At 42.1% G+C, this 27,607-nt stretch overlaps 1 protein-coding gene across 1 annotated transcript in view; it reads right to left on the bottom strand.

Moving 5' to 3' along the window:
- Nucleotides 1-1,466: 1,466 nt before the first annotated feature.
- Nucleotides 1,467-27,607, bottom strand: part of LOC129558312 (cytochrome P450 4F2-like) — a 37,227-nt gene continuing 11,086 nt past the window's right edge. Inside the window, exons 7-13 of the mRNA XM_055429356.2 lie at nt 7,795-8,065; nt 6,598-6,664; nt 6,297-6,426; nt 3,621-3,754; nt 3,461-3,525; nt 3,191-3,273; nt 1,467-2,788 (exon numbers count right to left, since the gene is read on the bottom strand). Coding sequence (XP_055285331.2) covers nt 2,614-2,788; nt 3,191-3,273; nt 3,461-3,525; nt 3,621-3,754; nt 6,297-6,426; nt 6,598-6,664; nt 7,795-8,065 — 925 coding nt within the window. The 3' untranslated portion in view covers nt 1,467-2,613. The remainder of the gene's footprint in view (nt 2,789-3,190; nt 3,274-3,460; nt 3,526-3,620; nt 3,755-6,296; nt 6,427-6,597; nt 6,665-7,794; nt 8,066-27,607) is intronic.

The raw sequence follows: 27,607 nt of genomic DNA, 5'->3' as shown, positions 1-27,607 counted from the left end.
GGAACCAGTGGAAACAGTGTCAGACTTTATTTTTGGGGGCCCCAAAATCGCTGTGGATGCTGATTGCAGCCATGAAATTAAAAGACGCTTACTCCTTGGAAGGAAAGTTATGACCAACCTTGATAGTATATTAAAAAGCAGAGACATTATTTTGCCAACCAAGGTCCGTCTAGTCAAGGCTATGGTTTTTCCCGTGGTCATGTATGGATGTGAGAGTTGGACTGTGAAGAAAGCTGATCGCCAAAGAATTGATGCTTTTGAACTGTGGTGCTGGAGAAGACTCTCGAGAGCCCCTTGGACTGCAAGGATATCCAACCAGTGCATTCTCAGGGAGATCAGTCCTGTGTGTCCATTGGAAGGACTGATGCTAAAGCTGAAACTCCAATACTTTGGCCACCTCACGCGAAGAGACTCATTGGAAAAGTTGACTCATTGGAAAAGACTCTGATGCTGGGAGGGTTTGGAGGCAGGAGGAGAAGGGGACGACAGATGATGAGATGGCTGGATGGCATCACCGACTCTATGAACATGAGTTTGAGTGAACTCCGGGAGTTAGTGATAGACAGGGAAGCCTGGCATGCTGTGATTCATGGGGTCACAAAGAGTCAGACACGGCTGAGCGACTGAACTGAACTGAACTAAAGGAGATAGAGAAAGCTTCTGACATAGGCATTAGAAGGGAGCAGAAAGAGTACCCCCCCTGCTAGTCAGCTGGATGTTATATACTCACTAGCAGTCTGTTAATGAAAGAAAGGAATGTCTTAAAACTCAGTATGGCACCAGGCCCCTCATCCATAAGATGTAGTTTGGGATAATCTTGGCACCAGATGATTCATCCCGGGCTGTAAGAAGATTGACTTGAATCTTGTAGAAGGGCAGATTACTCTACAAATAGTTTCATTTACATATATTAGGGGAACAATGTCTGAGTATAATATACTGGTTTGTCAAGTAGGTTTTGAGCCATTAGGTGGAACCGACTTGAAGACAAGAGTTTGGGGGTAAAGGCAGAGTATATTAACTTAGCTTAAGACAAACACTTCCATAAGAATAATGCATCGGTTAACTCAAGGTTTGAGAATAGTTAACTTGAGGTGCGACCAGGTGTCATTATGGCAACACAGTATTTTAAGAGAAACCTCCTTTTAAATTTGTATAGAGAAGGAAAAAAATATCACTAGTTTGTTTCCTCCTGCCGCTTAAGAGAGATAGAAATGTCCAACACTTGCAGCCTATTTTCTCCATTTGGAGACCCCTGGCCTTCCTTCCTTCCTTCTCAGTATCACATTCTGGTATTGATTTGCACTGCAATAACCTCTAATGATGTTGAGCATCCTTTCATGTGCTTCGTGGTCAGTAAAAACACATTTTTAAAGGAGATTGCATGATATAATTGTAACACATTCAGATGTAAAGCCAAATTTTTACTGGGATAAGGATTACATATACATTTAAAACGTGGCAATATGTGTGAGAGGATATGAACAGTGGTTACTTTGACATGTTTGGGCTATGGACATGATTTTTACTTCTTATTTTTTTATTCACATTTTCTTCTATGATAAGGTATCATTTAGGGTACAAAATAAACATTTTAAATAAGAACTCTGAAGGCAAAGAAAAGCAAACGTGATTTTCAGCTCAGAATATATTAAATATTTGCTTTTGTTATGTTACAGGGTTTCTTTCTTATTAGTTAGCCATTAAGTTTTCTGCCGCCCAACTTGTGGATTCCTGAAAGGGTCTGAGACTAGGCCTCTGCCCAGGAGCCCCTGTGGCCACTCCTTCCACCTCCATCTTCTCTGACTAATGCGAATCTGCTTGACCTTCACTTACTAGAACAGAGAGACAAAAATGAAATCCTGGGTCATGCCTCTGTGAAGGAAAAAAGTTGTTTTTTTCAGTACCTAACTTCAGATCAGCTTCACATTAAAGTCCCTGGCAACTGTGTAATGTATGTAACTATGGGGATTTTTTTTTATTTACTGACTGTTCTACTGATAGTTTTCTTCAACAACAGGTTTCCACCCGTTTCAAAACTTAAATATGACTTGTATGACTTTAAAACATTTTAAATTTGAGAAAGTGATGCATAAAGAAAGAAGGAAATGAACCCTTATTGAGTACTGATGCTTACCAGATATTGAGTCAGTCACTTTGCACATGCTTGCTTATTCAGTCTCCACTTCAGCGCAATGACGTGGCTACTACTATGTAATATAAAATGAGGCTTTGAGAGAGAAACGATTTCCCCCAAACAAAACAGCTAGTAAATGGCAGACTGGGATGGTGACCTTGGTAGTACAATAGCAGGAAACGAATCTGACCCTGGCTACATCAAGCTCTCTGGCCAACCTTCCCTAATGAGCAGTCTTGCCCTCATGACTCAGGTTGGAGCTCCAGCTACCACATCAGCGTTTCCTCCCACACACATTCCTCCTATCCCCCAAGTTCACAGCCACTCGGGTCCTGTTGAACCTAAGAAGTACCAAGCGCCCCCTGCTGGCTCTTGATGAGACTAGCGCAGAAGTGACCACATAGTTTTTATTCCTGGGAATTTTCAGGGAGGTGGCTTGAACCCGGGAGGATTCCAGGAGAGAAGGGGCTGCTGGGTCACTGCTGGCCTGCGCTCAGTGGTTCCACCCGCAGCCAAAGTCCGCCCTCCGCGCGCAGGATCAGCTCTGGCTTCCGGCGAGGCTCCTCACCCGGCAGGAACCGGAAGCGCAGTAGTGTGAGCGCCAGGACCGCCTTCATCTCCGTCATGGCAAATGTCTGCCCGATGCAGTTCCTGTGGGCCGGAGTGAGGTCTCTGACTGGGCTGGGAACCTTCATCCAGGCCCCATCGCTCCTAGAACAACTCCCACCCCCACCCACAGTGATAGAGAATATGAACCTTGCCTGGGACCCCGACGTAGGCTTGAATATCTGAGCCTGACCAAAAACCCAGTCAGGAACACAGAGCAGCAGGCGGGGAAACAGGACTCCCAACACAATGGAGACCCCTCCTTGGACTCACTATCATTCCCCAAACGCTTTCCTGTTACTTCCAGGGGAGGGGAGGGAAGGAAAGCCAAAACTCTGAACATCTTCATTTTTCCCACTCCCCTGCCAGAGAGTCATGTCTGGAATCTCAGTCCCAGAACCCCCAACACACCACCCCATCCCTACCTCAGATGCCCACTACCCTCACCTGGGACCCACTGAGAAGGGAATGAAAGCCAGAGGTGACCTCCCTTTGATGTTTTCTGGCTCGAAGCGGAAGGGGTCATAGACCTGGGGACAAGACAAGACGGGGCTACTGGATAGGATCTCCCAGGACATCCATCCTTGGAGAGGCAGATGTGTGTATAATGGGAAGGAGGTGGTGTTTGATTTGCCAATCAGAATTCTGTAGTCGCCCCTGGGCCTCCCAAGGGGAATGGACATGGGTGATGGAGGTATGGCGTGTGGGAGGCATCACCTCAGGGTCTGGCCACACAGATGGGTTGTGGTGGGTCCCGACAATATTGATGAGGCAGATAACACCTGTGGGAGAGGAGAGTACAGCAGGACTAGGTCCCACCTGCCTGATTGACCCCTCTTTCCCACCAGGAAACTCCTCCCCTAGTCATTGTGAATACCTTTGGGGATGACCCGGCCGTCTGGAAGTACAGTGTCCTCGGTATAGCAGCGGGAGATGACCGTGACTGGGGGGTGCAATCGCAGACTCTCCTTGATGCACATGGTCAGGAAGGGCAACTGGGCCAGGTCGTCCCTAAGGAACCCCCACGACAATTACCCAGGGAGCAAAACAGAGACATACCACCAGCCCTCCTGGTGCCCCATAAGATCCTCTCTGCCTAGAACAAAATCACAGATGGATCAAATATCTCCAAACTCATGAAGTCATATACATAAATGATACAGCTTTTTCTTTGTCCCTCGTACCTCAATTAAATGGTTTTTAAAAAGATAGAAAGAAAGGCAGTATCACAGAAGAACCAGAAAAAATTGAGTTTGATGTTTTCAGAAGCTTTTCTGAGCAACATACCCAAAATCCAGCCATAAAAATATTCAAAAATTTGTATAAAAATATATTATTCTTTACAGCAAGAACAAAATCAAAAGGCAGATGAGTAAGAAGCCAAAGAAACAGATTCAATGTTTACTCTTATTTATTACTGCACTACAGACACTAGTTAATGCAGTTAGATGGGGGCAGGGAGGAGAGAAATACCATTTGAATGTGGGGGTAAATGTGTCATTTTTGGTAGATAGTGATTTTATATTTAGAAACCAAGAGAATTCACTTGAAAACTTCTATAAACTTTGAAGATAAGATCCATTAAGGGGACTGAGTTTTTTCCCCAATCCTCTTCATTTTGTGTGGTAATTTAAATTCTTAATAAATGGTACAGTTAACTAGTTCAAAATTAGAAAACTACACACTCCTATGGCCCAACACTCATTTCCCCTCCTCACTGTTTCCCTAGGTAACTTTATTTTTTATATCCTTCCAGGGAGAATGTATTGCATTTTAAAAGTTATATAGTGTTAATAGAATGCTGTATAATGTACACCCTGGTCTGTATCTTTTTCATGTAACAGTATACCAGTGTCTTCTTGTACAGCTCCTGGACTTGTGTCAAGAATAGGGCCTTCTCTTCTGTGGAACTACAAATAATTTTCCATGGCTTCCTCTAGAGCCTTTGTGCCTGTGTATACTCAGTCACCCAGTCGTGTCTGACTCTTTGCGACCCCATGGACTGTAGCCCACCAGGTTCCTCTGTCCATGGGATTCTCCAGGCAGGAATACTAGAGTGGGTTGACATTTTCTGCTCCAGGGGATCTTCCCAACCCAGAGACAGAACCCATGTCTCCTGCATCTCTTGCATTGGCAGGTGGTCACTGTGCCACCTGGGAAGCCCTCTAGAGCCTTTAAGATTCATTTATTTTCTATTTTATGCCTTTGATTCATGTCGATTTATGTTCATATAAGACTTGAGAAAGAGGTTGGATTCATTTTTTCCATCTAGCCCTCCAGTTGTTACAAGAGCTTTTACTAAACAGGCTTTATTTTTCCTATTGATATGACACTCCATATTTAGTGTTACCATGTTCACTGGGCAAGAAATTTATATCCATACATTGTTAGCTTTCCTATGAGAAATAATAGAAAAGATGATGAAAAAAGATGATGATATCAACTACCTGGTTTAAATTTAGCAAAAAATGTTAGTGTCTGTATGCCACACGAACATATAGATGTATCTCTATCCAGGTAGAATATATGATTCACCATAGCAATGAGAAAATTCAAGGGTTAATTTAACAAAATGTGCATATAATCTCCACACTAAAATCTCAGACTATATTTAAACTATATTATTTTAATATCCAAAATTGGTTATCCACTCCACACTCTGGAGTAGTTTGTGTTGATATTTTGAATTAATCTACCTTACACAGTCACATGTTCAAATTGAACCCCTCCCTCCCTCCTGCCTCTCACTCCCCTGCTCCCCTACACCCTCTTACTCTCCATCACTTCATTTTGGCCCGGCTATTTCTTGACCATAGAGCACCTCAAATGCACCTCAAAATATCTACTGCTCATCTTGGAAGAACTAAGTTGAGGACATTTTTTCCAACCTGAACTTTCCTCTCTAAATCAAAACCCCGCCTTGGCCATCTACACTGGGAGTGCTCTGACCTGGGACTATTCCTCACCAGGCTGAGAGCTCCTGGAAGGCAAGACTGTGTCTGGCCCTTCCTGAGTCTCCAGGACACAGAATGGGACTGAGAAGAACTGGAGATGTCATAGAACTGAGAAGAGGGAGGCAGTGTGCCAGTGTTTGTTGAATGGGGACTGGATGGAGGAAGATGCAGGTATTCCTGGACAGGTGGTGAATGACTTTAGTCCCTAAGAGTTCCATGTGAATCCTGGACTAAATAATATGAGGATATAGGGGGCAGGAGATCAGCAAACACTCATGGAGTGAAGATGTTTGATAACGTGATTTTTAGAAAGAAAGGTAACAGAGTGGAGGGGAAGTTCACATACTGAATATGTGCTAAGTAGCAACATCTGCCCTCCCACATTGTCACCACTTATCTCAGAAATCCAAGTTTCTGTCCCCAAAGCCAGAAAACTTTGCCCTGCTATCCATGCTGAGTAACAGATCCAGCTTCTGAGCTTTGCTACTATTCCCACTAAGTAATAATGACAAAATCCACACAAAATTTCCCTTATCCCCAGCCAGGAAGCAGAGTCAACGAGAGAGGTTCAGGAGCACACCACGAGGACTTGCACTCACCACTCAATCTCTTTAGACTCACGGTCCCTCAGGAGCTCTTGCACCTCCTGCCGGCAGCGCTCCTGGTATTCTGGGTGCTTTGCAAGGTTGTACAGGACCCAGGAGAGACCACTAGCTGTGGTGTCATGGCCTGAGGAGTATCCAGAAAGGTTTGGATCTCTGGGCTACTTCAGCACCAGAGGGTGGACGGTACCCTCCCATGGGGAGGATGGGGAGGGGTTGCATGGTCCAAGGTCCCCTTGGCAACATCCTGAGATAGAGAGACCCAGCCTTCTAAGTAGTCCCACATTGAGACCCTCACCCTCAAACATGAAGGTGTCAGCTTCAGCCCGGATATCTTCATCTGATAATCCATTCCCATCTTCATCCTGGAGAGAAAGCAAGATCCCCAGAATCACACTAACTCATAGTCCCTGAGACTAAACTGCAACAACCTCTGAATCTCCATCATCCATCCAGAAATCCAAGCCCACCCTGAATTACTAGACCTCTTATGCCCACTCCAGATGTCTATTCTTTGCCTCTTATGTTGTGCCTGGTGATAGGAATCAATGATCCATTTGTATTTTTATGTTTTGACATGATGAGGGCTTTTGGAGGAAAAAAGTTAATGTCCACCTGGGTTACAGGATGATCAACTAGCAACTTGTTTTGGAAGCTAGAGATTGAGCATTGTCCCCAAAGACATCTACTCACAGGCTTGGTGAGTAAATCCAAATATCTTTTTATCCTGGAGATAGGGAATGGATATTAAACCTATAGAATCATAGACTGCCTTCTCACCAAAGATTATTTATTTAAGCTCCAAACAATCTCTCTCTTTTCTTCTCTCCTCTCTCCCTCTCCCTCTCCGTCTCCCTATGCTTATCCGTATATCTTTCCCTACCCACTTTAGGGAAGAAGGGGCAGAAGTATTAACTGTCCTGTATGGGTTCCAAATTTCAAAATCTGGAGGTAGTTCTGCTGTGATGCTAGCATGGCTGCATGTACAGGTAAAAGCATCATGGTGCCCTCAAAGGAATTTGCAAATGGAGAACCGGTCGGGAAGATCCCCTGGAGAAGGAAACGGTAACCCACTCCAGTATTCTTGCCTGGAGAATCCCGTGGACGGAGAAGCCTGGTAGGCTACAGTCCATGGGGTCGCATAGAGTCGGACACGACTGAGCGACGGAACGGAACGGAACGGAAGCTAAGTTCTACTCTGACTACTGAAATTAATGCTCTGCTCTGACCCAAGGTTCTGCACACATGCAACACAGAGATAGAGAGACTAACTTATCAACTTGGAAGTAGACTAAACTCTCAGCCCTTGACAGTTTCAGACATAGCAGTCCCTGCAGACAGTAATCCACACAATCATCTCTAAAACTTTTCTCTGACCCATACTTCCTTTCCTCAAGCACCTTCCATGACTCCCCAGTACCCACTGTATCTTATTTAAGTTCTCTGATCAGATCAAAGTTCATTCTTCCTAAACTCAGATCCCAGAGGAACCCACCTTGGTCAACAGAAGCACATCGATGAAGTCCAAAGTCTTGGTCTTCGCCTTGGCCTTGAGGAAGTCATCAGTACCCTCACTGGGAAGGGTGCGGCGCCGCTCCTGAATGACTGCATCTGTGAAGTCATGCACCAGGCGGCAGGCCCTGCGGAAGCGCCGCCCATCCGGGGTGAGGAAGTACAGGAAGTCCATGTGCAAGAAGATCTGCTGGTTCCGCTTTGCCACAAGCGCACTGAGCTCCAAAATGGTGGCAATATATTCACTGGGCTTCCTGGAGGATGAGAGCATGAAGGAAAACCACCACTTAAAACACCTGAAGCTCAGAAGCCGGGCCTACCTCCCATCATGAAACTGAGGCTCCAGGAACAGATGGTTCACAGATACAGTGTGGGGATGAGCCAGGAGATGTGACTCTTCAGACTCTTCTCAACCCACATCCCCTCTCCGTGAGCTGCCTCCATGCCCCAGGCACCCAGAGCACAGCTTAGACATCGGGCTTCTCTCCTTTCTCTCTCACCCGGTTTCTGTCCCCTCTCCTTCCCTGTACTGTCCACGCGGCTCAGACCTTATCCTCCTCCAGCTGGTCAATGCGGAAAACGCCTTCCCTCCTCTCCTTACTTCCAGTGTCAACACAGTTGAATGGTGTTCTGCCTATCACAGTTGGTCTTGAGTCATCTGACAAGTTATCTCTTGGGCATCTTCCAAGCTCAATTTTGACCATGACCCTTGTGTGCTCAAACATCTTCCTTGGCTCTCTGGAAACCTCAGAATAAAGTTCCTATCCTTTTTGTTTGGTTTCAGAAGGTTTTAAGATATAACCCTAACCACTCCTCCAAACTTATTTCCAAGGTGTCTCCTCACTATTGCACACACTTTGCTCATTTTAGCCTGCTAGTTTTTATCAAGCAATTCTACCTACCTAAAATGATATCTCCGGAAGTGGGAGGAGGGTCCTAAGATGGTGGAGGAATAGGACAGGGAGACCACTTTCTCCCCCACAAATTCATTGAAAGAACATTTGAACGCTGAGTAAATTCCACAAAACAACTCCTGAATGCCGGCAGAGGACATCAGGCACCCAGAAAAGCAGCCCATTGCCTTCAAAGGAGGTAGGAAAAAATATATAAAAGATAAAAAGAGAGACAAAAGAGGTAGGGACAGAGATCCGTCCCAGGAAGGGAGTCTTAAAAAAGAGAGAAGTTTCCAAACACCAAGAAACACTCTCACTGGCAGGTCTGTGGCGAGCCTTGGAACCTCAGAGGGCAATATAACCGAGAGGAAAAATATTATACAGAGTGAAGTAAGTCAGAAAGAAAAACACAGTATACAGTAAAAAATACAGTATACTAACGCATATATACGGAATTTAGAAAGATGGTAATGATAACCCTGTATACGAGACAGCAAAAGAGACACAGACATATAGAACAGTCTTTTGGACTCTCTGGGAGAGGGCAAGGGTGGGATGATTTGGGAGAATGGCATTGAAGCATGTATATTATCATATGTGAAACGAATTGCCAGTCCAGGTTAGATGCATGATACAGGATGCTCGGGGCTGGTGCACTGGGATGACCCAGAGGTATGGGATGGGGAGGGAGGTGGGAGGGGGGTTCAAGATGGGGAACACATGTACACACAGGGCAGATTCATGTCAATGTATGGCAAAACCAATACAATATTGTAAAGTAATTAGCCTCCAATTAAAATAAATAAAATTTTAAAAGGAAAAATAAACAATTAAAATCCACAGATTATGTGCCCAATGGTAACTCCCAGCGGAGAAGCAGCGCAGAGCCCCACATCCGCCACTAGCAAGCGGGGGCTGGGCAGGGAGGCGCTGGCTGCATTGCTTAGGGTAAGGACCGGGCCTGAATGCCCCAGGTTAATCTGAGGGAACTAACTTGAGACAGCAAACCAGACTACCACGCAAAAAGGTGAAAAGCCCTAACCTAAGACACCACCAGGCCCACTCACAGAACAAAGGACTGAGCAGAGCTAGCCGGCTGAGGACCAGCCCATCCCGCACCAGAGACAGGCAGGCGAGCGCAACAAGAGCCAGAAGGGGGCAATCACGGCCCCAGAGAGGCATCATCTACCAAACTGCAAGCAGGCTTCATTGATAACCAAGACTTCTTGGAATTCTGGACAGTTGACATCTGCCAGGAGGGTTGCAGCCAGAGATCAGCTCCCCAGAAGAGAAACAAAGCACACCTGAGAAAGTGCGCCAGTTGTACACCCAGAAAACTGAGCGGCAGGGACAGGGGAGGTGATAAGTCCTAGTGAGAGTGCTCACCAAGCACCTGGTCACCTGAGCTGCTCAGACCGGGGAAGGGCACAAAATGCAAGCCTAACCAAGTCTGCACCTTTGTGGAGTACCCGAGTACCTGAACCTGAGCAACTTAGACCTGGGATGTGCATACAACCCAAGGCCGGCCTCAGACAGTTCCCAGCATAGCATCCTAGAGCCTAAGCAGTGTAGACAGGGAAAGCACACACACCCTGAGAAGGGGCAAGTCCAGTGTGGCTGAGACACTGAGAGCACACGACAGTGTTATTTGTTTGCAGTGTTCCTCCCTCCCCACAGCACGACTGAATAAGTGAGCCTAAAAATGTGTCCACTACCGCCCCCTTGTGTCAGGGAGGAAATTTTTTTTTTAATTTATTTTATTGGAGGCAAATTACCTTACATTAATATATTGGTTGGTTTTGCCATACATTGACATGAATACGCCCCGGGTGTACACGTGTTCTCTTTCTTGAACCCCTCTCCCACTTCCCTCTTCCCCATATCCTCCCTCCATGTCATCCCCATGCACCAGCCCCAAGCATCCTGCATCATGCGTCGAACCTGGACTGCTCACTTATGATAATATACATGCTACAATGCCGTTCTCCCCAATCATCCCACCTTCACCCTCTCCCACAGAGTCCCAAAGACTGTTCTATATGCCTATGTCACTTTTGCAGTCTTGTATACAGGGTCATGCGACGAGTTGACTCACTGGAAAAGACTCTGATGCTGGGAAAGGTTGGGGGCAGGAGGAGAAGGGGACAACGGAGAATGAGATGGCTGGATGGCATCACCGACTCTGTGGACATGAGTTTGAGTGTACTCTGGGAGTTGGTGAGGGACAGGGAGGCCTGGCGTGCTGTGATTCATGGGGTCGCGGAGAGTCGGACACGACTGAGCGATTGAACTGAACTGAACTGAACTAATACAGGGTTCAGATTATCATCTTTCTAAATTCCATATATATGCGTTAGTATACTGTATTGGTGTTTTTCTTTCTGGCTTACTTCACTCTGTATAATTGGCTCCAATTTCATCCACCTCATTAAAACTGATTCAAATGCATTCTTTTTGATGGCTGAAAAATACCCCATTGTGTATATGTACCATAGCTTTCTTATCCATTCATCTGCAGATGGACATCTAGGTTGCTTCCATGTCCTGGCTATTATAAACAGTGCTGCAATGAACATTGGACTACATGTGTCTCTTTCAATTCTGGTTTCCTCAGTGTGTATGCCCAGGAGTGCGATTGCTGGATCATATGGCAGTTCTATTTCCAGGTTTTTGAGGAATCTCCACACTGTTCTCCATAGTGGCTGGACTAGTTTGCATTCCCACCAACAGTGTAAGAGGGTTCCCTTTTCTCCACACCTTCTCCAGCATTTATTGCATGTAGACTTTTGGATAGCAGCCATTCTGACTGGTGTGAAATGGTATCTCATTGTGGTTTTGATCTGCATTTCTCTGATTATGAGGGATGTTGAGCATTTTTTCATGTGTTTGTTAGCCATCTTTATGTCTTCTTTGGAGAAATGTCTGTTTAGTTCTTTGGCCCATTTTTTGATTGGGTCACTTAGTTTTCTGGAATTGAGCTGCAGGAGCTGCTTGTATATTTTGGAGATTAATCCTTTATCAGTTGCTTCATTTGCTATTATTTTCTCCCATTCTGAAGGCTGTCTTTTCACCTTGCTTAGAGTTTCCTTGCTGTGCAGAAGCTTTTGATTTTAATTAGGTCCCATTTGTTTATTTTTGCTTTTATTTCCAATATTTTGGGAGGTGGGTCTTGCAGGATCCTGCTGTGATTTATGTCGGAGAGTGTTTTGCCTACGTTCTCCTCTAGGAGTTTTATAGTATCTGCTCTTACATTTAGCTCTCTAATCCATTTTGAGTTTATTTTGGTGTATGGTGTTAGGAATTGTTCTAGTTTCATTCTTTTACAAGTGGCTGACCAGTTTTCCCAGCACCACTTGTTAAAGAGACTGTCTTTTGTCCATTTTATATTCTTGCCTCCTTTGTCGAAGATAAGGTGTCCATAGGTGCGTGGGTTTATCTCTGGGCTTTCTATTTTGTTCCATTGATCTATATTTCTGTCTTTATGCCAGTACCATACTGTCTTGATGACTGTGGCTTTGTAGTAGAGCCTGAAGTCCAGCAGGTTAATTCCTCCAGTTCCATTTTTCTTCTTCAAGATTGCTTTGGCTATTCGAGGTTTTTTGTATTTCCATACAAATTGTGAGATTATTTGTTCTAGTTCTGTGAAAAATATCGTTGGTAGTTTGATAGGGATTGCATTGAATGTATAAATTACTTTGGGTAGTATACTCATTTTCACAATATTTATTCTTCCAATCCATGAACATGGTATATTTCTTCATCTATTAGTGTCCTCTTTGATTACTTTCACTAGTGTTTTATAGTTTTCTATGTACAAGATTTTGTTTCCTTATGTAGATATATTCCTAAGTATTTAATTCTTTTCGTTGCAACAGTGAATGGAATAGTTTCCTTAATTTCTGTTTCTATTTTCTCATTATTAGTGCATAGGAATGCAAGGGATTTCTGTGTGTTGATTTTATATCTTGTAACTTTACTGTATTCATTGATTAGCTCTAGTACTTTTCTGGTAGAGTCTTTAGGGTTTTCTGTGTAGAGGATCATGTCATCAGCGAACAGTGAAAGTTTTACTTCTTCTTTTCCAATTTGTATTCCTTTTATGTGTTTTTCTGCTCTGATTGCTGTAGCCAAAACTTCCAGAACTATGTTGAATAGTAGTGGTGAGAGTGAGCACCCTTGTCTTGTTCCTGACTTTAGGGAAATGCTTTCAGTTTTTCACCATTGAGGATAATGTTTGCTGTGGGTTTGTCGTATATAGCTTTTATTATGTTGAGATATGTCCCTTCTATTCCCACTTTCTGGAGAGTTTTTATCATAAATGGATGTTGTATTTTCTCAAAGGCTTTCTCTGCATCTATTGAGATAATCATATGATTTTTATTTTTCAGTTTGTTAATGTGGTGTATTACGTTGATTGATTTGTGGATATTGAAGAATCCTTGCATTCCTGGGATAAAGCCCACTTGGTCATGATGTATGATCTTCTTAATGTGTTGTTGGATTCTGATTGCTAGAATTTTGTTAAGGATTTTTGCATCTAAGTTCATCAGTGATATTGGCCTGTAGTTTTCTTTTTTTGTGGGATCTTTACCAGGTTTTGGGATTAGGGTGATAGTGGCCTCATAGAATGAGTTTGGAAGTTTTCCTTCCTCAGCAATTTTCTGGAAGAGTTTGAGTAGAATAGGTGTTAGCTCTTCACTAAATTTTTGGTAGAATTCGGCTGTGAAGCCATCTGGACCTGGGCTTTTGTTTGCTGGAAGCTTTCCGATTACTTCCTCTATTTCCGTGCTTGTGATGGGTCTGTTCAGATTTTCTATTTCTTCCTGGTTCAGTTTTGGCAAGGTGTACTTTTCTAGGAATTTGTCCATTTCTTCCAAATTATCCATTTTATTGCCATATAATTGCTGATAGTATTCTCTTAGAATCCTTTGTATTTCTGTGTTGTCAGTTGTGATCTCTCCATTCTCATTTCTAATTTTATTGATTTGGTTCTTCTCCCTTTCTTTCTTGATGAGTCTGGATAGTGGTTTGTCAATTTTATTTACCTTCTCAAAGAACCAGCTTTTGGCTTTGTTGATTTTTGCTATGGTCTCTTTTGTTTCTTTTGCATTTATCTCTGCCCTAATTTTTATGATTTCTTTCATTCTGCTAACCCTGGGGCTCTTCATTTCTTCCTTTTCTAGTTTCTTTAGATGTAGAGTTAGGTTATTTAGTTGACTTTTTTCTTGTTTCTTGAGGTGTGCCTGTATTGCTATGAACTTTCCCCTTAGCACTGCTTTTACAGTGTCCCAGAGGTTTTGGGTTGTTGTGTTTTCATTTTCATTCATTTCTATGCATATTTTAATTTCTCTTTTGATTTCTTCTATGATTTGTTCATTATTCACCAGTGTGTTGTTCAGCCTCCATATGTTGGCATTTTTAACAGTTTTTCTCCCGTAATTGAGATCTAATCTTACTGCATTGTGGTCAGAAAAGATGCTTGAAATGATTTCAATTTTTTTGAATTTACCATGGCTAGATTTATGGTCCAGGATGTGATCTATGCTGGAAAAGGTTCCGTGTGCACTTGAGAAAAAGGTGAAATTCATTGTTTTGGGGTGAAATGTCCTATAGATATCTATTAAGTCTAACTGTTCTATTGTATCATTTAAAGTTTGTGTTTCCTTGTTAATTTTCTGTTTAGTTGATCTATCCATAGATGTAAGTGGGGTATTAAAGTCTCCCACTATTATTGTGTTATTGTTAATTTCCCCTTTCATACTTGGTAGTAATTGTCTTACATATTGCGGTGCTCCTATGTTGGGTGCATAAATATTTATAATTGTTATATCTTCTTCTTGGATTGATCCTTTGATCATTATGTAGTTTCCTTCTTTGTCTCTTTTCACAGCCTTTGTTTTAAAATCTATTTTATCTGAAAAAAAAATAATAATAAAATCTATTTTATCTGATATGAGTATCGCTACTCCTGCTTTCTTTTGGTCTCTATTTGCGTGGAGTATCTTTTTCCAGCCCTTCACTCTCAGTCTGCATGTGTCCCTCGTTTTGAGGTGGGTCTCTTGTAGACAACATGTATGGGGGTCTTGTTTTTGTATCCATTCAGCCAGCCTTTGTCTTTTGGTTGGGGCATTCAACCCATTTACGTTTAAGGTGATTATTGATAAGTATGATCCCATTGCCATTTTCTTTATTGTTTTGGGTTCAAGTTTATATACCCTTTCTGTGTTTCCAGTCTAGAGAAGATCCTTTAGTATTTGTTGGAGAGGTGGTTTGGTGATGCTGAATTCTCTCAGCTTTTGCTTATCTGTAAAGCTTTTGATTTCTCCTTCATATTTGAATGAGATCCTTGCTGGGTACAGTAATCTGGGCTGTAGGTTAATTTCTTTCATCACTTTAAGTATGTCTTGCCATTCCCTCCTGGCCTGTAGCGTTTCTGCTGAAAGATCAGCTGTTATCCTTATGGGGATCCCCTTGTGTGTTATTTGTTTTTCCCTGCTGCTTTTAATATTTTTTCTTTGTGTTTGATCTTTGTTAATTTGATTAATATGTGCCTTGGGGTATTTCGCCTTGGATTTATCCTGGTAGGGACTCTCTGTGTTTCTTGGACTTGGGTGATTATTTCCTTCCCCATTTTAGGGAAATTTTCAACTATTATCTCCTCAAGTATTCTCTCATGTTCTTTCTTTTTGTCTTCTTCTTCTTGGACTCCTATGATTCGAATGTTGGGGCATTTAATATTGTCCCATATGTCTCTAATATTGTCCTCATTTTTTAAAATTCTTTTTTCTTTTTCCGTCTCTGCTTCATTTATTTCTACAATTCTATCTTCTAGCTCGCTTATCCTGTCTTCTGCCTCTGTTATTCTACTGTTTGTGCTCTCCAGAGTGTTTCTGATCTCATCTATTGTATTATTCATTGTATATTGACTCTTTTTTATTTCCTCTAATTCCTTATTGAACATTTCTTCCATCTTCTCAATCCTTTTCTCCAAGTTATTTATGTGTAACTCCATTTTGCTTTCCAGATTTTGAATCATTTTCACAATTAAAATTCGAAATTCTTTATCGGGTAGGTTCCCTATATCTTCCTCTTTTGTTTGTGTTGGTGGGCATTTATCCTGTTCCTTTACTTGTTGGGTATTTCTCTGCCTCTTCATCTTGCTTATATTGCTGTGTTCGGGGTGGCCTTTCCGTCTTCTGACAGTTTGTGGAATTCTCTTTAGTATGTAGTTACCTCATTGTGTGTGGGGTTGGATGGGTGACTTGTCAAGGTTCGCTGGTTAGGGATGTTCTGGTGGGTGTTCTGGTGGGTGGAGCTGGGTTTCTTCTCTCTGGAGTGCAATGAAGTGTCCAGTAATGCGTTTGAGATGTCAGTGGGTATGGAGTGGCTTTGGGCAGCCTGTATATTGAAGCTCAGTGCTATTCTCCTGTGTTGCTGGATAGCTTGCGTAGTATGTCTTTCACTGAAACTTGTTGACCCTTGGGTGGTGCTTGGTTTCAGTGTACGTATGGAGGCATTTGATGAGTATCTACCAATTAATGTTCTCTGGAACAGGAGATCTCTGGTGTTCTCGGGATTTGGCCTTAAGCCTCTGCCTCTGGTTTTCAGTCTTATTCTTGCAGGAGGCTCAAGACTTCTCCCTCTGTTACTTCCAAGGCAGTTCCTTCTGTTGAAAAAGCTCTTCTGTTTTCTGGTCTCCTCAGTGTCTATTTCCCGTCTTGACACCAGGATGTGGTGGTGGACACTTCCCCTCCCCTCCCCGGCTCTCCTATTCAGTCCTGCTATGGGGAGGGATGAACAGCTAACAAAAATCCCTGGCGTCTGTGGGGAGTGCTCGGGGTGTCTCGGCTACACTGGGAATGCTCCCGCTCCAGGCGTGTGTGCTTTCCCTGTTTATGCTGCTTAGGCTTTAGTTTGCTCTGCTGCGAGCTGTCCGCGGCTGGCGCTGGGTTGCATGCACTTCCCAGGTCTGAGCGGCTCAGGTTCAAGTCCTCGGGTACTTGACAAAGGCGCAGACTTGGCTGGGCCTGCGTTTTGTGCCTTCCCCGGTCCTAGCAGCTCAGATGACCAGGCGTTTGGCGAGCGCGGTAGCTGCGACTTATCGCCTTCCTGGTCCCTGCCGCTCGGTTTTCTGGGAGTAAAACCGGCGCACTTTCTCAGGCGGATACGACCGGCCCGAACCCAAGAAGTCCTGGCCAGCAAGGAAGCCTTCCTGCAGCTTGGCACGGGAAGCCTCTCTGGGGCCGTGGCTGCCCCCGCCCCGGCGCTGGCTCCCCTCCCCTCCCGCGTCGGTGGGGGCTGGGGGAGGGGCCGCCCGTTGCCGCTCGCTCAGCTCTGCGCCCGGTTCTGTGGGCGGGGCTGGCTTGGGGATTTTCACAGGCTTTTTCCAGCCCTCTCACCCTTCAGCTGCAACCTCTGCTCTGGTATCTTAAGTTTGAGCTCTCAGTTTGCCTTGGGGCATTCAAGCCTGGGTCTCCCTCTAAGCGCAGCCGCCAGTTCTCCCTCTAAGCGCCACTGCTGGCGCCTCCCTGCCCAGCCCCCACCTGCTAGTGAGGGGCGCAGGCGTCTGCGCCAGCTTCTCCGCTGAGAGTTTCCTCTGGGCACTTAGTCTGTGAGTTTTAATTATTTATGTCTTTTGTCTCCCAGTTATGCGGCCCTCTGAGGTTCCACTCACCAGTGTTTCCAGGTGTTTGGAAACTTCTCTCTCTTTTTTTTTTTTTAAGCCTCCCTTCCCGGGACTGAGCTCCGTGCCTCCCTCTTTTGTCTCTCATTTTATCTTTTTATCTATTTCCTACCTCCTTTCGTCGACTATGGGCTGCTTTTCTGAGTGCCTGATGTCCTCTGCCGGTATTCAGAAGTTTTTTTGTGGGATTTACTCAGCGTTCAAATGTTCTTTTGTTGATTTTGTGGGGGAGAAAGTGGCCGCCCCATCCTATTCCTCCGCCATCTTCCCGTGCCCCCTCAGGGCGGAAATTAGACACTGAAGAGACCAGCAAACAGAAGAAGCTAAAACAAACAGAGGGAACTGCCTTGGAAGTGACAGGTGCAATAGATTAAAACCCTGTAGTTTGTAGAGCTCGGCAGAGATGCCTCTGAAAAAGGGACATGGACAGCCTTCTAGGAGACTGACAATTTGCTTTCTTTACAAGCGCAGGGAAGGGAAGCCAGAGCCGGAAGGGGCAACCATGGCCCCAGAGAAGCTTCCCATACCAAGCTGCAGGCAGGCTTCATTGCTAACCAAGACCTCTTGGGTTCGGGCTGGTCGATATCGGCCTGAGAAGGTGTGCCAGTTGTACACCCAAAAAACCAAGCAGCAGGGACCGGGGAGACGATAAGTCCTAGCGACCGCGCTTACAAAACACCTGGTCACCTGAGCTGCTTGGACTGGGGAAGTCACAAAACACAGGCCCAATGAAGTCTGCGCCTTTGTGGAGTACCCGAGTACCTGAACATGAGCCGCTCAGAACTGGGAAGTTCATGCAACCCAGCGCTGGCCGCGGACAGCTCCCAGCAGAGCAACCTAGAGCCTGAGCAGCATAAACACGGAAAGCACACACGCCATGAACAGGAGCAATCCCAGTGTAGCTGAGACACTGTGAGCACTCCCCACAGATGCCAGTGATATTTGCTAGCAGCGTCCCTCCCTCCCCACAGCACGTCTGAACAGGTGAGCCTATAAAAGCGTCCACCACAGCGTCCTTGTGTCAGGACAGGAATCAGACACTGAAGAGACCAGCAAACAGAAGAGCTTAAACAGAAGGAACTGCCTTGGAAGTGACAGATGGAGAAGTCTTGAGCCTACTGCAAGAATAAAACTGAAAACCAGAGGCAGAGGCTTAAGGCCAAATCCCGAGAACACCAGAGATCTCCTGTTCCAGAGAACATTAATTGATAGGAGCTCATCAAATGCCTCCATACATACACTGAAACCAGGCACCACCCAAGGATCAACAAGTTTCAGACAAAGACATACCATGCAAATTCGCCAGCAACACAGGAGAATAGCCCTGAACTTCGATATACAGGCTGCCCAAAGCCACTCCATACCCACTGACATCTCAAACTCATTACTGGACACTTCATTGCACTCCAGAGAAAATAAATCCAGCTCCACCCACCACAACACTGACACAAACTTCCCTAACCAGGGAACCTTGATGAGTCACCAGTCCAACCCCACACACAGCGAGGAAACTACATAATAAAGAGAACTCCACCAACTGTCAGAAGACAGAAAGGCCACCCCAAGTACAGCAATATAAGCAAGATGAAGAGGCAGAGAAATACCCAACAAGTAAAGGAACAGGATAAATGCCCACCAACACAAACAAAAGAGGAAATTATAGGGAACCTACCTGATAAAGAATTTCAAATTGTAATTGTGAAAATGATTCAAAATCTGGAAAGCAAAATGGAGTTACAGATAAATAAGTTGGAGAAAAGGATTGAGAACATGCGAGAAATGTTTAATAAGGAATTAGAGGAAATAAAAAAGAGTGAATATACAATGAATAATGCAATAGATGAGATCAGAAACACTCTGGAGGGAACAAACAGTAGAATAATGGAGGCAGAAGACGGAATAAGCGAGCTAGAAGATAGAATTGAAAAATTCATGAAGCAGAGAGGAAAAAAGAAAAACAAAAGAACTGAGGACAATCTCAGAGACCTCAGGGACAATGTTAAACGCCCCAAAATTCGAATCATAGGAGTCCCAGAAGAAGAAGACAAAAAGAAAGACCATGAGAGAATACTAGAGGAGATAATAGTTGAAAACTTCCCTAAAATGGGGAAGGAAATAATCACCCAAGTCCAAGAAACCAGAGAGTCCCTAACAGGATAAACCTAAGGCGAAATACTCCAAGACACATATTAATCAAATTAACAAAGATCAAACACAAAGAACAAATATTAAAAGCACCAAGGGAAAAGCAACAAATAAAACACAAGGGGATTCTCATAAGGATAACAGCTGATCTTTCAACAGAAACTCTTCAGGCCAGGAGGGAATGACAAGACACACTTAAAGTGATGAAAGAAAGTAATCTACAGCCCAGATTACTACACCAGCAAGGATCTCATTCAAATATGAAGGAGAAATCAAAAGCTTTACAGACAAGCAAAAGCTGAGAGAATTCAGCATCACCAAACCAACTCTCCAACAAATACTAAAGGATCTTCTCTAGACAGGAAACACAGAAAGGGTATATAAACTTGAACCTAAAACAATAAAGAAAATGGCAAAGGGATCATACTTATCAATAATTACCTTAAACGTAAATGGGTTGAATGCCCCAACCAAAAGACAAAGGCTGGCTGAATGGATACAAAAACAAGACCCCCATACATGATGTCTACAAGAGACCCACCTCAAAACGAGGGACACATGCAGACTGAGAGTGAAGGGCTGGAAAAAGATACTCCACGCAAATAGAGACCAAAAGAAAGCAGGAGAAGGAATACTCATATCAGATAAAATAGATTTTAAAACAAAGGCTGTGAAAAGAGACAAAGAAGGACACTACATAATGATCAAAGGATCAATCCAAGAAGAAGATATAACAATTATAAATATTTATGCACCCAACATAAGAGCACCGCAATATGTAAGTGGACATGAGTTTGAGTGTACTCTGGGAGTTGGTGATGGACAGGGAGGCCTGGCGTGCTGTGATTCATGGGGTCGCAGAGAGTCGGACACGACTGAGCGACTGAACTGAACTGAACTGATGAAAGGGGAAATTAACAACAATGCAATAATAGTGGGAGACTTTAATACCCCACTTACACCTATAGATAGATCAACTAAACAGAAAATTAACAAGGAAACACAAACTTTAAATGATACAATAAACCAGTTAGACCTAATAGATCTCTATAGGACATTTCACCCCAAAACAATGAATTTCACCTTTTTCTCAAGCACAAACGGAACCTTTTCCAGAATAGATCACATCCTGGGCCATAAATCTAGCCTTGGTAAATTCAAAAAAATTGAAATCATTCCAAGCATCTTTTCTGACCACAATGCAGTAAGATTAGATCTCAATTACGGGAGAAAAACTATTAAAAACGCCAACATATGGAGGCTGAACAACACACTGCTGAATAATGAACAAATCATAGAAGAAATCAAAAGAAAAATCAAAATATGCATAGAAATGAATGAAAATGAAAACACAACAACCCAAAACCTGTGGGACACTGTAAAAGCAGTGCTAAGGGGAAGGTTAATAGCAATACAGGAATAACTCAAGGAACAAGAAAAAAGTCAAATAAATAACTTAACTCTACAACTGAATCAACAAGAAAAAAGATATGAAGAAGCCCAGAGTTAGTAGAAGGAAAGAAATCGTAAAAATTAGGACAGAAATAAATGCAAAAGAAACAAAAGAGACCATAGCAAAAATCAACAAAGCCAAAAGCTGGTTCTTTGAGAAGGTAAATAAAATTGACAAACCACTAGCCAGACTCATCAAGAAACAAAGGGAGAAGAACCAAATCAATAAAATTAGAAATGAACATGGAGAAATCACAACCAACAACACAGAAATACAAAGGATTATAAAAGACTACTATCAGCAATTATATGGCAATAAAATGGATAATTTGGAAGAAATGGACAAATTCTTAGAAAACTACAACTTTCCAAAACTGAACCAGAAAGAAATAGAAAATCTGAACAGACCCATCACAAGCAAGGAAATAGAAGCTGTAATCAGAAATCTTCCAGCAAACAAAAGCCCAGATCCAGACGGCTTCACAGATGAATTCTACCAAAAATTTAGAGAAGAGCTAAGACCTATTCTACTCAAACTCTTCCAGAAAATTGCTGAGGAAGGAAAACTTCCAAACTCATTCTATGAGGCCACCATCACCCTAATACCAAAACCCGGTAAAGATCCCACGAAAAAAGAAAACTACAGGCTAATACCACTGATGAACATAGATGCAAAAATCCTTAACAAAATTCTAGCAATCAGAATCCAACAACACATTAAGAAGATCAAACATCATGACCAAGTGGGCTTTATCCCAGGAATGCAAGGATTCTTCAATATCTGCAAAGCAATCAATGTAATACACCACATTAACAACCTGAAAAATAAAAATCATATGATTATCTCAATAGATGCAGAGAAAGCCTTCGATAAAATTCAACATCCATTTATGATAAAAAAAAAAACCTCCAGAAAGTGGGAATAGAAGGGACATACCTCCACATAATAAAAACTATATATGACAAACCCACAGCAAACATTATCCTCAAATTGTGAAAAACTGAAAGCATTTCACCTAAAGTCAGGAACAAGACAAGGGTGCCCACTCTCACCACTACTATTCAACATAGTTCTGGAAGTTTTGGCTACAGCAATCAGAGCAGAAAAAGACATAAAAGGAATCCAAATTGGAAAAGAAGAAGTAAAATTTTCACTGTTCACTGATGACATGATCCTCTACATAGAAAACCCTAAAGACTCTACCAGAAAACTACTAGAGCTAATCAATGATTACAGTAACGTTGCAGGATATAAAATCAACACAGAGAAATCCCTTGCATTCCTCTACACTAATAATGAGAAAATAGAAAGAGAAATTAAGGAAACTATTCCATTCACTATTGCAACGAAAATAATAAAATACTTAGGAATATATCTACCTAAAGAAACAAAAGACTTGTACATAGAAAACTATAAAACACTGGTGAAAGTAATCAAAGAGGACACTAATAGATGGAGAAATATACCGTGTTTGTGAATTGGAAGAAGAAATATTGTGAATATGAGTATACTACACAAAGTAATTTATGCATTCAATGCAATCCCTATCAAGCTACCAACGATATTTTTCACAGAGCTAGAACAAAAAATCTCACAATTTGTATGGAAATACAAAAAACCTCGAATAGCCAAAGCAATCTTGAGGAAGAAGAATGGAACTGGGGAAATCAACCTGCCGGACTTCAGGCTCTACTACAAAGCCACAGTCATCAAGACAGTATGGTACTGGCATAAAGACAGAAATATAGATCAATGGAACAAAATAGAAAGCCCAGAGATAAATCCACACACCTATGGACACCTTATCTTTGACAAAGGAGGCAAGAACATAAAATGGAGAAAAGACAGTCTCTTTAACAAGTGGTGCTGGGAAAACTGGTCAACCACTTGTAAAAGAATGAAACTAGAACACTTCCTAACACCATATATGAAGATAAACTCAAAATGGATTAAAGATCTAAACGTAAGACCAGAAACTATAAAACTCCTAGAGGAGAACATAGGCAAAACACTCTCCGACATAAATCACAGCAGGATCCTGCAAGACCCACCTCCAAGAATATTGGAAATAAAAGCAAAAATAAACAAATGGGACCTAATTAAAATCAAAAGCTTCTGCACGGCAAAGGAAACTCTAAGCAAGGTGAAAAGACAGCCTTCAGAATGAGTGAAAATAATAGCAAATGAAACAACTGACAAAGAATTAATCTCAAAAACATACAAGCAGCTCCTGCAGCTCAATTCCAGAAAAATAAACGACCCAATCAAAAAATGGGCCAAAGAACTAAACAGACATTTCTCCAAAGAAGACATAAAGATGGCTAACAAACACATGAAACAATGCTCAACATCCCTCATAATCAGAGAAATGCAAATCAAAACCATAGTGAGATACCATTTCACACCAGTCAGAATGGCTGCTATCCAAAAGTCTACATGCAATAAATGCTGGAGAGGGTGTGGAGAAAAGGGAACCCTCTTACACTGTTGGTGGGAATGCAAAATAGTCCAGCCACTATGGAGAACAGTGTGGAGATTCCTCAAAAACCTGGAAATAGAACTGCCATATGATCCAGCAATCACACTCCTGGGCATACACACCGAGGAAACCAGAATTGAAAGAAACACATGTACTCCAATGTTCATTGCAGCACTGTTTATAATAGCCAGGACATGGAAGCAACCTAGACGTCCATCTGTAGACGAATGGATAAGAAAGTCTTGGTAGATATACACAGTGGAGTATTATCCAGCCATTAAAAAGAATACATTTGAATCAGCTCTAATGAGGTGAATGAAATTGGAGCCTATTATACAGAGTGAAGTAAGCCAGAAAGAAAAGCACCAATACAGTATACTAAGGCATATATATGGAATTTAGAAAGATGGTAACCTTAACCTTGTATACGAGACAGCAAAAGAGACACAGGTGTATAGAACAGTCTTTGGGACTCTGTGCGAGAGGGTGAGGGTGGGGTGGTTTGGGAGAATATCATTGAAACATGTATATTAGCATATGTGAAACGAATCAACAGTCCAGGTTTGACGCATGATAGAGGATGCTCAGGGCTGGTGCACGGGGATGACCCAGAGGGAGGATATGGGGAGGAGGGAGGTGGAAGGGGGGTTCAAGAAGGGGAACACATGTACACCCGGGGCAGATTCATGTCAATGTATGGCAAAACCAACCAATATAATATTGTAAAGTAATTAGCCTCCAATAAAAAAAATGATACTGAAGTATAAAAAGAAATTCCAACATATGTAGGCTGAACAACACGCTGCTGAATAACCAACAAATCACGGATGAAATCAAAAAAGAAATCAAAATATGCATAGAAATGAATGAAAATGAAAACAACAACCCAAAACCTGTGGGACACTGTAAAAGCAGTGCTAAAGGGAAGGTTCATAGCAATACAGGCATAACTCAAGGAACAAGAAAAAAGTCAATGAGTAACCTAACTCTACACCTAAATCAACTAGAAAAGGGAGAAATGAAGAACACCAGGGTGAGTAGAAGGAAAGAAATCTTAAAAATTAGGGCAGAAATAAATGAAAAGAAACAAAAGAGACCATAGCAAAAATCAACAAAACCAAAAGCTGTTTCTTTAAGAGGGTAAATAAAATTGACAAACCACTAGCCAGACTCATCAAGAAACAAAGGGAGAAGAACCAAATCAATAAAATTAGAAATGAACATGGAGAAATCACAACAGACAATACAGAAATACAAAGGATCATAAGAGACTACTATCAGCAATTATATGCCAATAAAATGGACAACTTGGAAGAAATGGACAAATTCTTCGAAAAGTACGACATTTCAAAACAACCAGGAAGACATAGAAAATCTTAACAGACCCATCACAAGCACGGAAATTGAAACTGTAATCAGAAATCTTCCAGCAAACAAAAGCCCAGACCCAGACGGCTTCAGAGCTGAATTCTACCAAAAATTTAGAGAAGAGCTAATACCTATCCTACTCAAACTCTTATAGAAAATTGCAGGGGAAGGTAAACTTCCAAACTCATTCTATGAGGCCAACATCACCCTAAACCTGACAAAGATGCTACAAAAAGAAAGAGAAAACTACAGGCCAATATCACTGATCAACATAGATGCAAAAACCCTTAACAAAATTCTAGCAAACAGAATCCAAAACACATTAAAAAGATGACCAACTCAGCTTTATTCTAGGGATGCAAGGATTCTTCAATATCCGCAAATCAATCAATGTAATACACCACATTAAAAATTGAAAAATAAAAACCATATGATTATCTCAACATATGCAGAGAAAGCCTTTGATGAAATTCAACATCCACTTGTGATAAACACCCTCCAGAAAGCAGGAATAAAAGGAACATACCTCAGCATAATAAAAGCTATATATGATAACCCTCAGCAATCACTGTCCTTAATGGTGAAAAATTGAAAGCATTTCCCCTAAAGTCAGGAACAAGACAAGGGTGCCCACTCTCACCACTACTATTCAATATAGTTTTGGAAGTTTTGGCCACAGCAATCAGAGCAGAAAAAGACATAAAGGGAATCCAGATTGGAAAAAAAGAATTAAAACTCCCACTGTTTGCAGATGACATGATCCTCTACATAGAAAACCCTAAAGACTCCACCAGAAAATTACTAGAGTTAATCAATGAATATAATAAAGTTGCAGGATATAAAATCAACACACAGAAATCCCTTGCGTTTCTATACACAAATAATGAGAAAATAGAAAGAGAAATTAAGGAAACAATTCCATCCACCATTGCAATGAAAAGAATAAAAATACTTAGGAATATATCTACATAAGGAAACAAAAGACCTATATATAGAAAAATATAAAATACTGGTGAAAGAAATCAAAGAGGACGCTGATAGATGGAGAAATATACCGTGTTCATGGATTAGAAGAATCAATATAGTGAAAATGAGTATATTACCCAAAGCAATCTATAGAGTCAATGCAATCCCTGTCAAGCTACCAACGATATTTTTCACAGAGCTAGAAGAAATAATTTCACAATTTGTATGGAAATACAAAAAACCTCGAATAGCCAAAGCAATCTTAAGAAGAATGGAACTGGAGGAATCAACCTGCAGGACTTCAGGCTCTACTACAAAGCCACAGTCATCAAGACAGTATGGTACTGGCATAAAGACAGAAATATAGATCAATGGAACAAAATAGAAAGCCCAGAGATAAATCCACGCACCTATGGACACCTTATCTTTGACAAAGGAGGCAAGAATATAAAATGGAGAAAAGACAATCTCTTTAACAAGTGGTGCTGGGAAAACTGGCCAGCCACTTGTAAAAGAATGAAACTAGAACACTTCCTAACACCATACATGAAGATAAACTCAAAATGGATTAAAGATCTAAACGTAAGACCAGAAACTATAAAACTCCTAGAGGAGAACATAGGCAAAACACTCTCCGACATAAATCACAGCAGAATCCTCTATGGCCCACCTCCAAGAATATTGGAAATAAAAGCAAAAATTAAAAAATGGGACCTAATTAAAATTAAAAGCTTCTGCCCAACGAAGGAAACTATAAGCAAGGTGAAAAGACAGCCTTCAGAATGGGAGAAAATAATAACAAACGAAGCAACAGACAAAAAAATTAATCTCCAAAATATACAAACAACTCCCGCAGCTCAATTCCAGAAAAATAAATGACCCAATCAAAAAACGGACCAAGAAATAAACAGACATTTCTCCAAAGAAGATATACAGATGGCCACCAAACACATGAAAAGATGCTGAACATCACTCATAATCAGAGAAATGCAAATCAAAACCACAGTGAGGTACCATTTCACACCAGTCAGAATGGCTGCTATCGAAAAGTCTATAAGCAATAAATGCTGTAGAGGTCATAGAGAAAAGGGAACCCTCTTACACTGTTGGTGGGAATGCAAACTAGTCCAACCACTATGGAGAACAATGTGGGGATTCCTTAAAAAACTGGAAATAGACCTGCCATACGACCCAGCAATCACACTGCTGGGCATACACACCAAGGAAAGCAGAATTGAAAGAGACGCATGTATCCCAATGTTCATCGCAGCACTGTTTATAATAGCCAGGACATGGAAGCAACCTAGATGTACATCAGCAGATGAATGGATAAGAAAGCTGTGGTACATATACACAATGGAGTATTACTCAGCCATTGAAAAGAATACATTTGAATCAGTTCTAATGAGGTGGATGAAACTGGAGCCTATTATACAGAGTGAAGTAAGCCAGAAAGAGAAACACCAATACAGTATAATAACCCATATACATGGAATTTAGAAAGATGGTAATGATAACCCTATATGCGAAGCAGCAAAAGAGACACAGATGTGTAGAACAGTCTTTTGGACTCTGTGGGATAAGGTTAGGGTGGGATGATTTGGGAGAATGGCATTGAAACATGTATATTATCATGTGTGAAACGAATTGCCAGTCCAGGTTCAATGTATGATACAGGATGCTCGGGGCTGGTACATTGGGATGGCCCAGAGGGATCATATGGAGAGGGAGGTGGGAGGGGGCTCAGGATGGAGAACGCATGTACACCCTTGGCGGATTCATGTCAATGTATGGCAAAACCAATACAAT

Source organism: Moschus berezovskii, chromosome 8 (assembly GCF_049115385.1).
Source record: "Moschus berezovskii isolate FMDL1 chromosome 8, NW_MosBer_1.0, whole genome shotgun sequence".
Taxonomy (NCBI): Eukaryota; Metazoa; Chordata; class Mammalia; order Artiodactyla; family Moschidae; genus Moschus; species Moschus berezovskii.
This window is presented reverse-complemented; position numbering and strand designations above follow the sequence as displayed.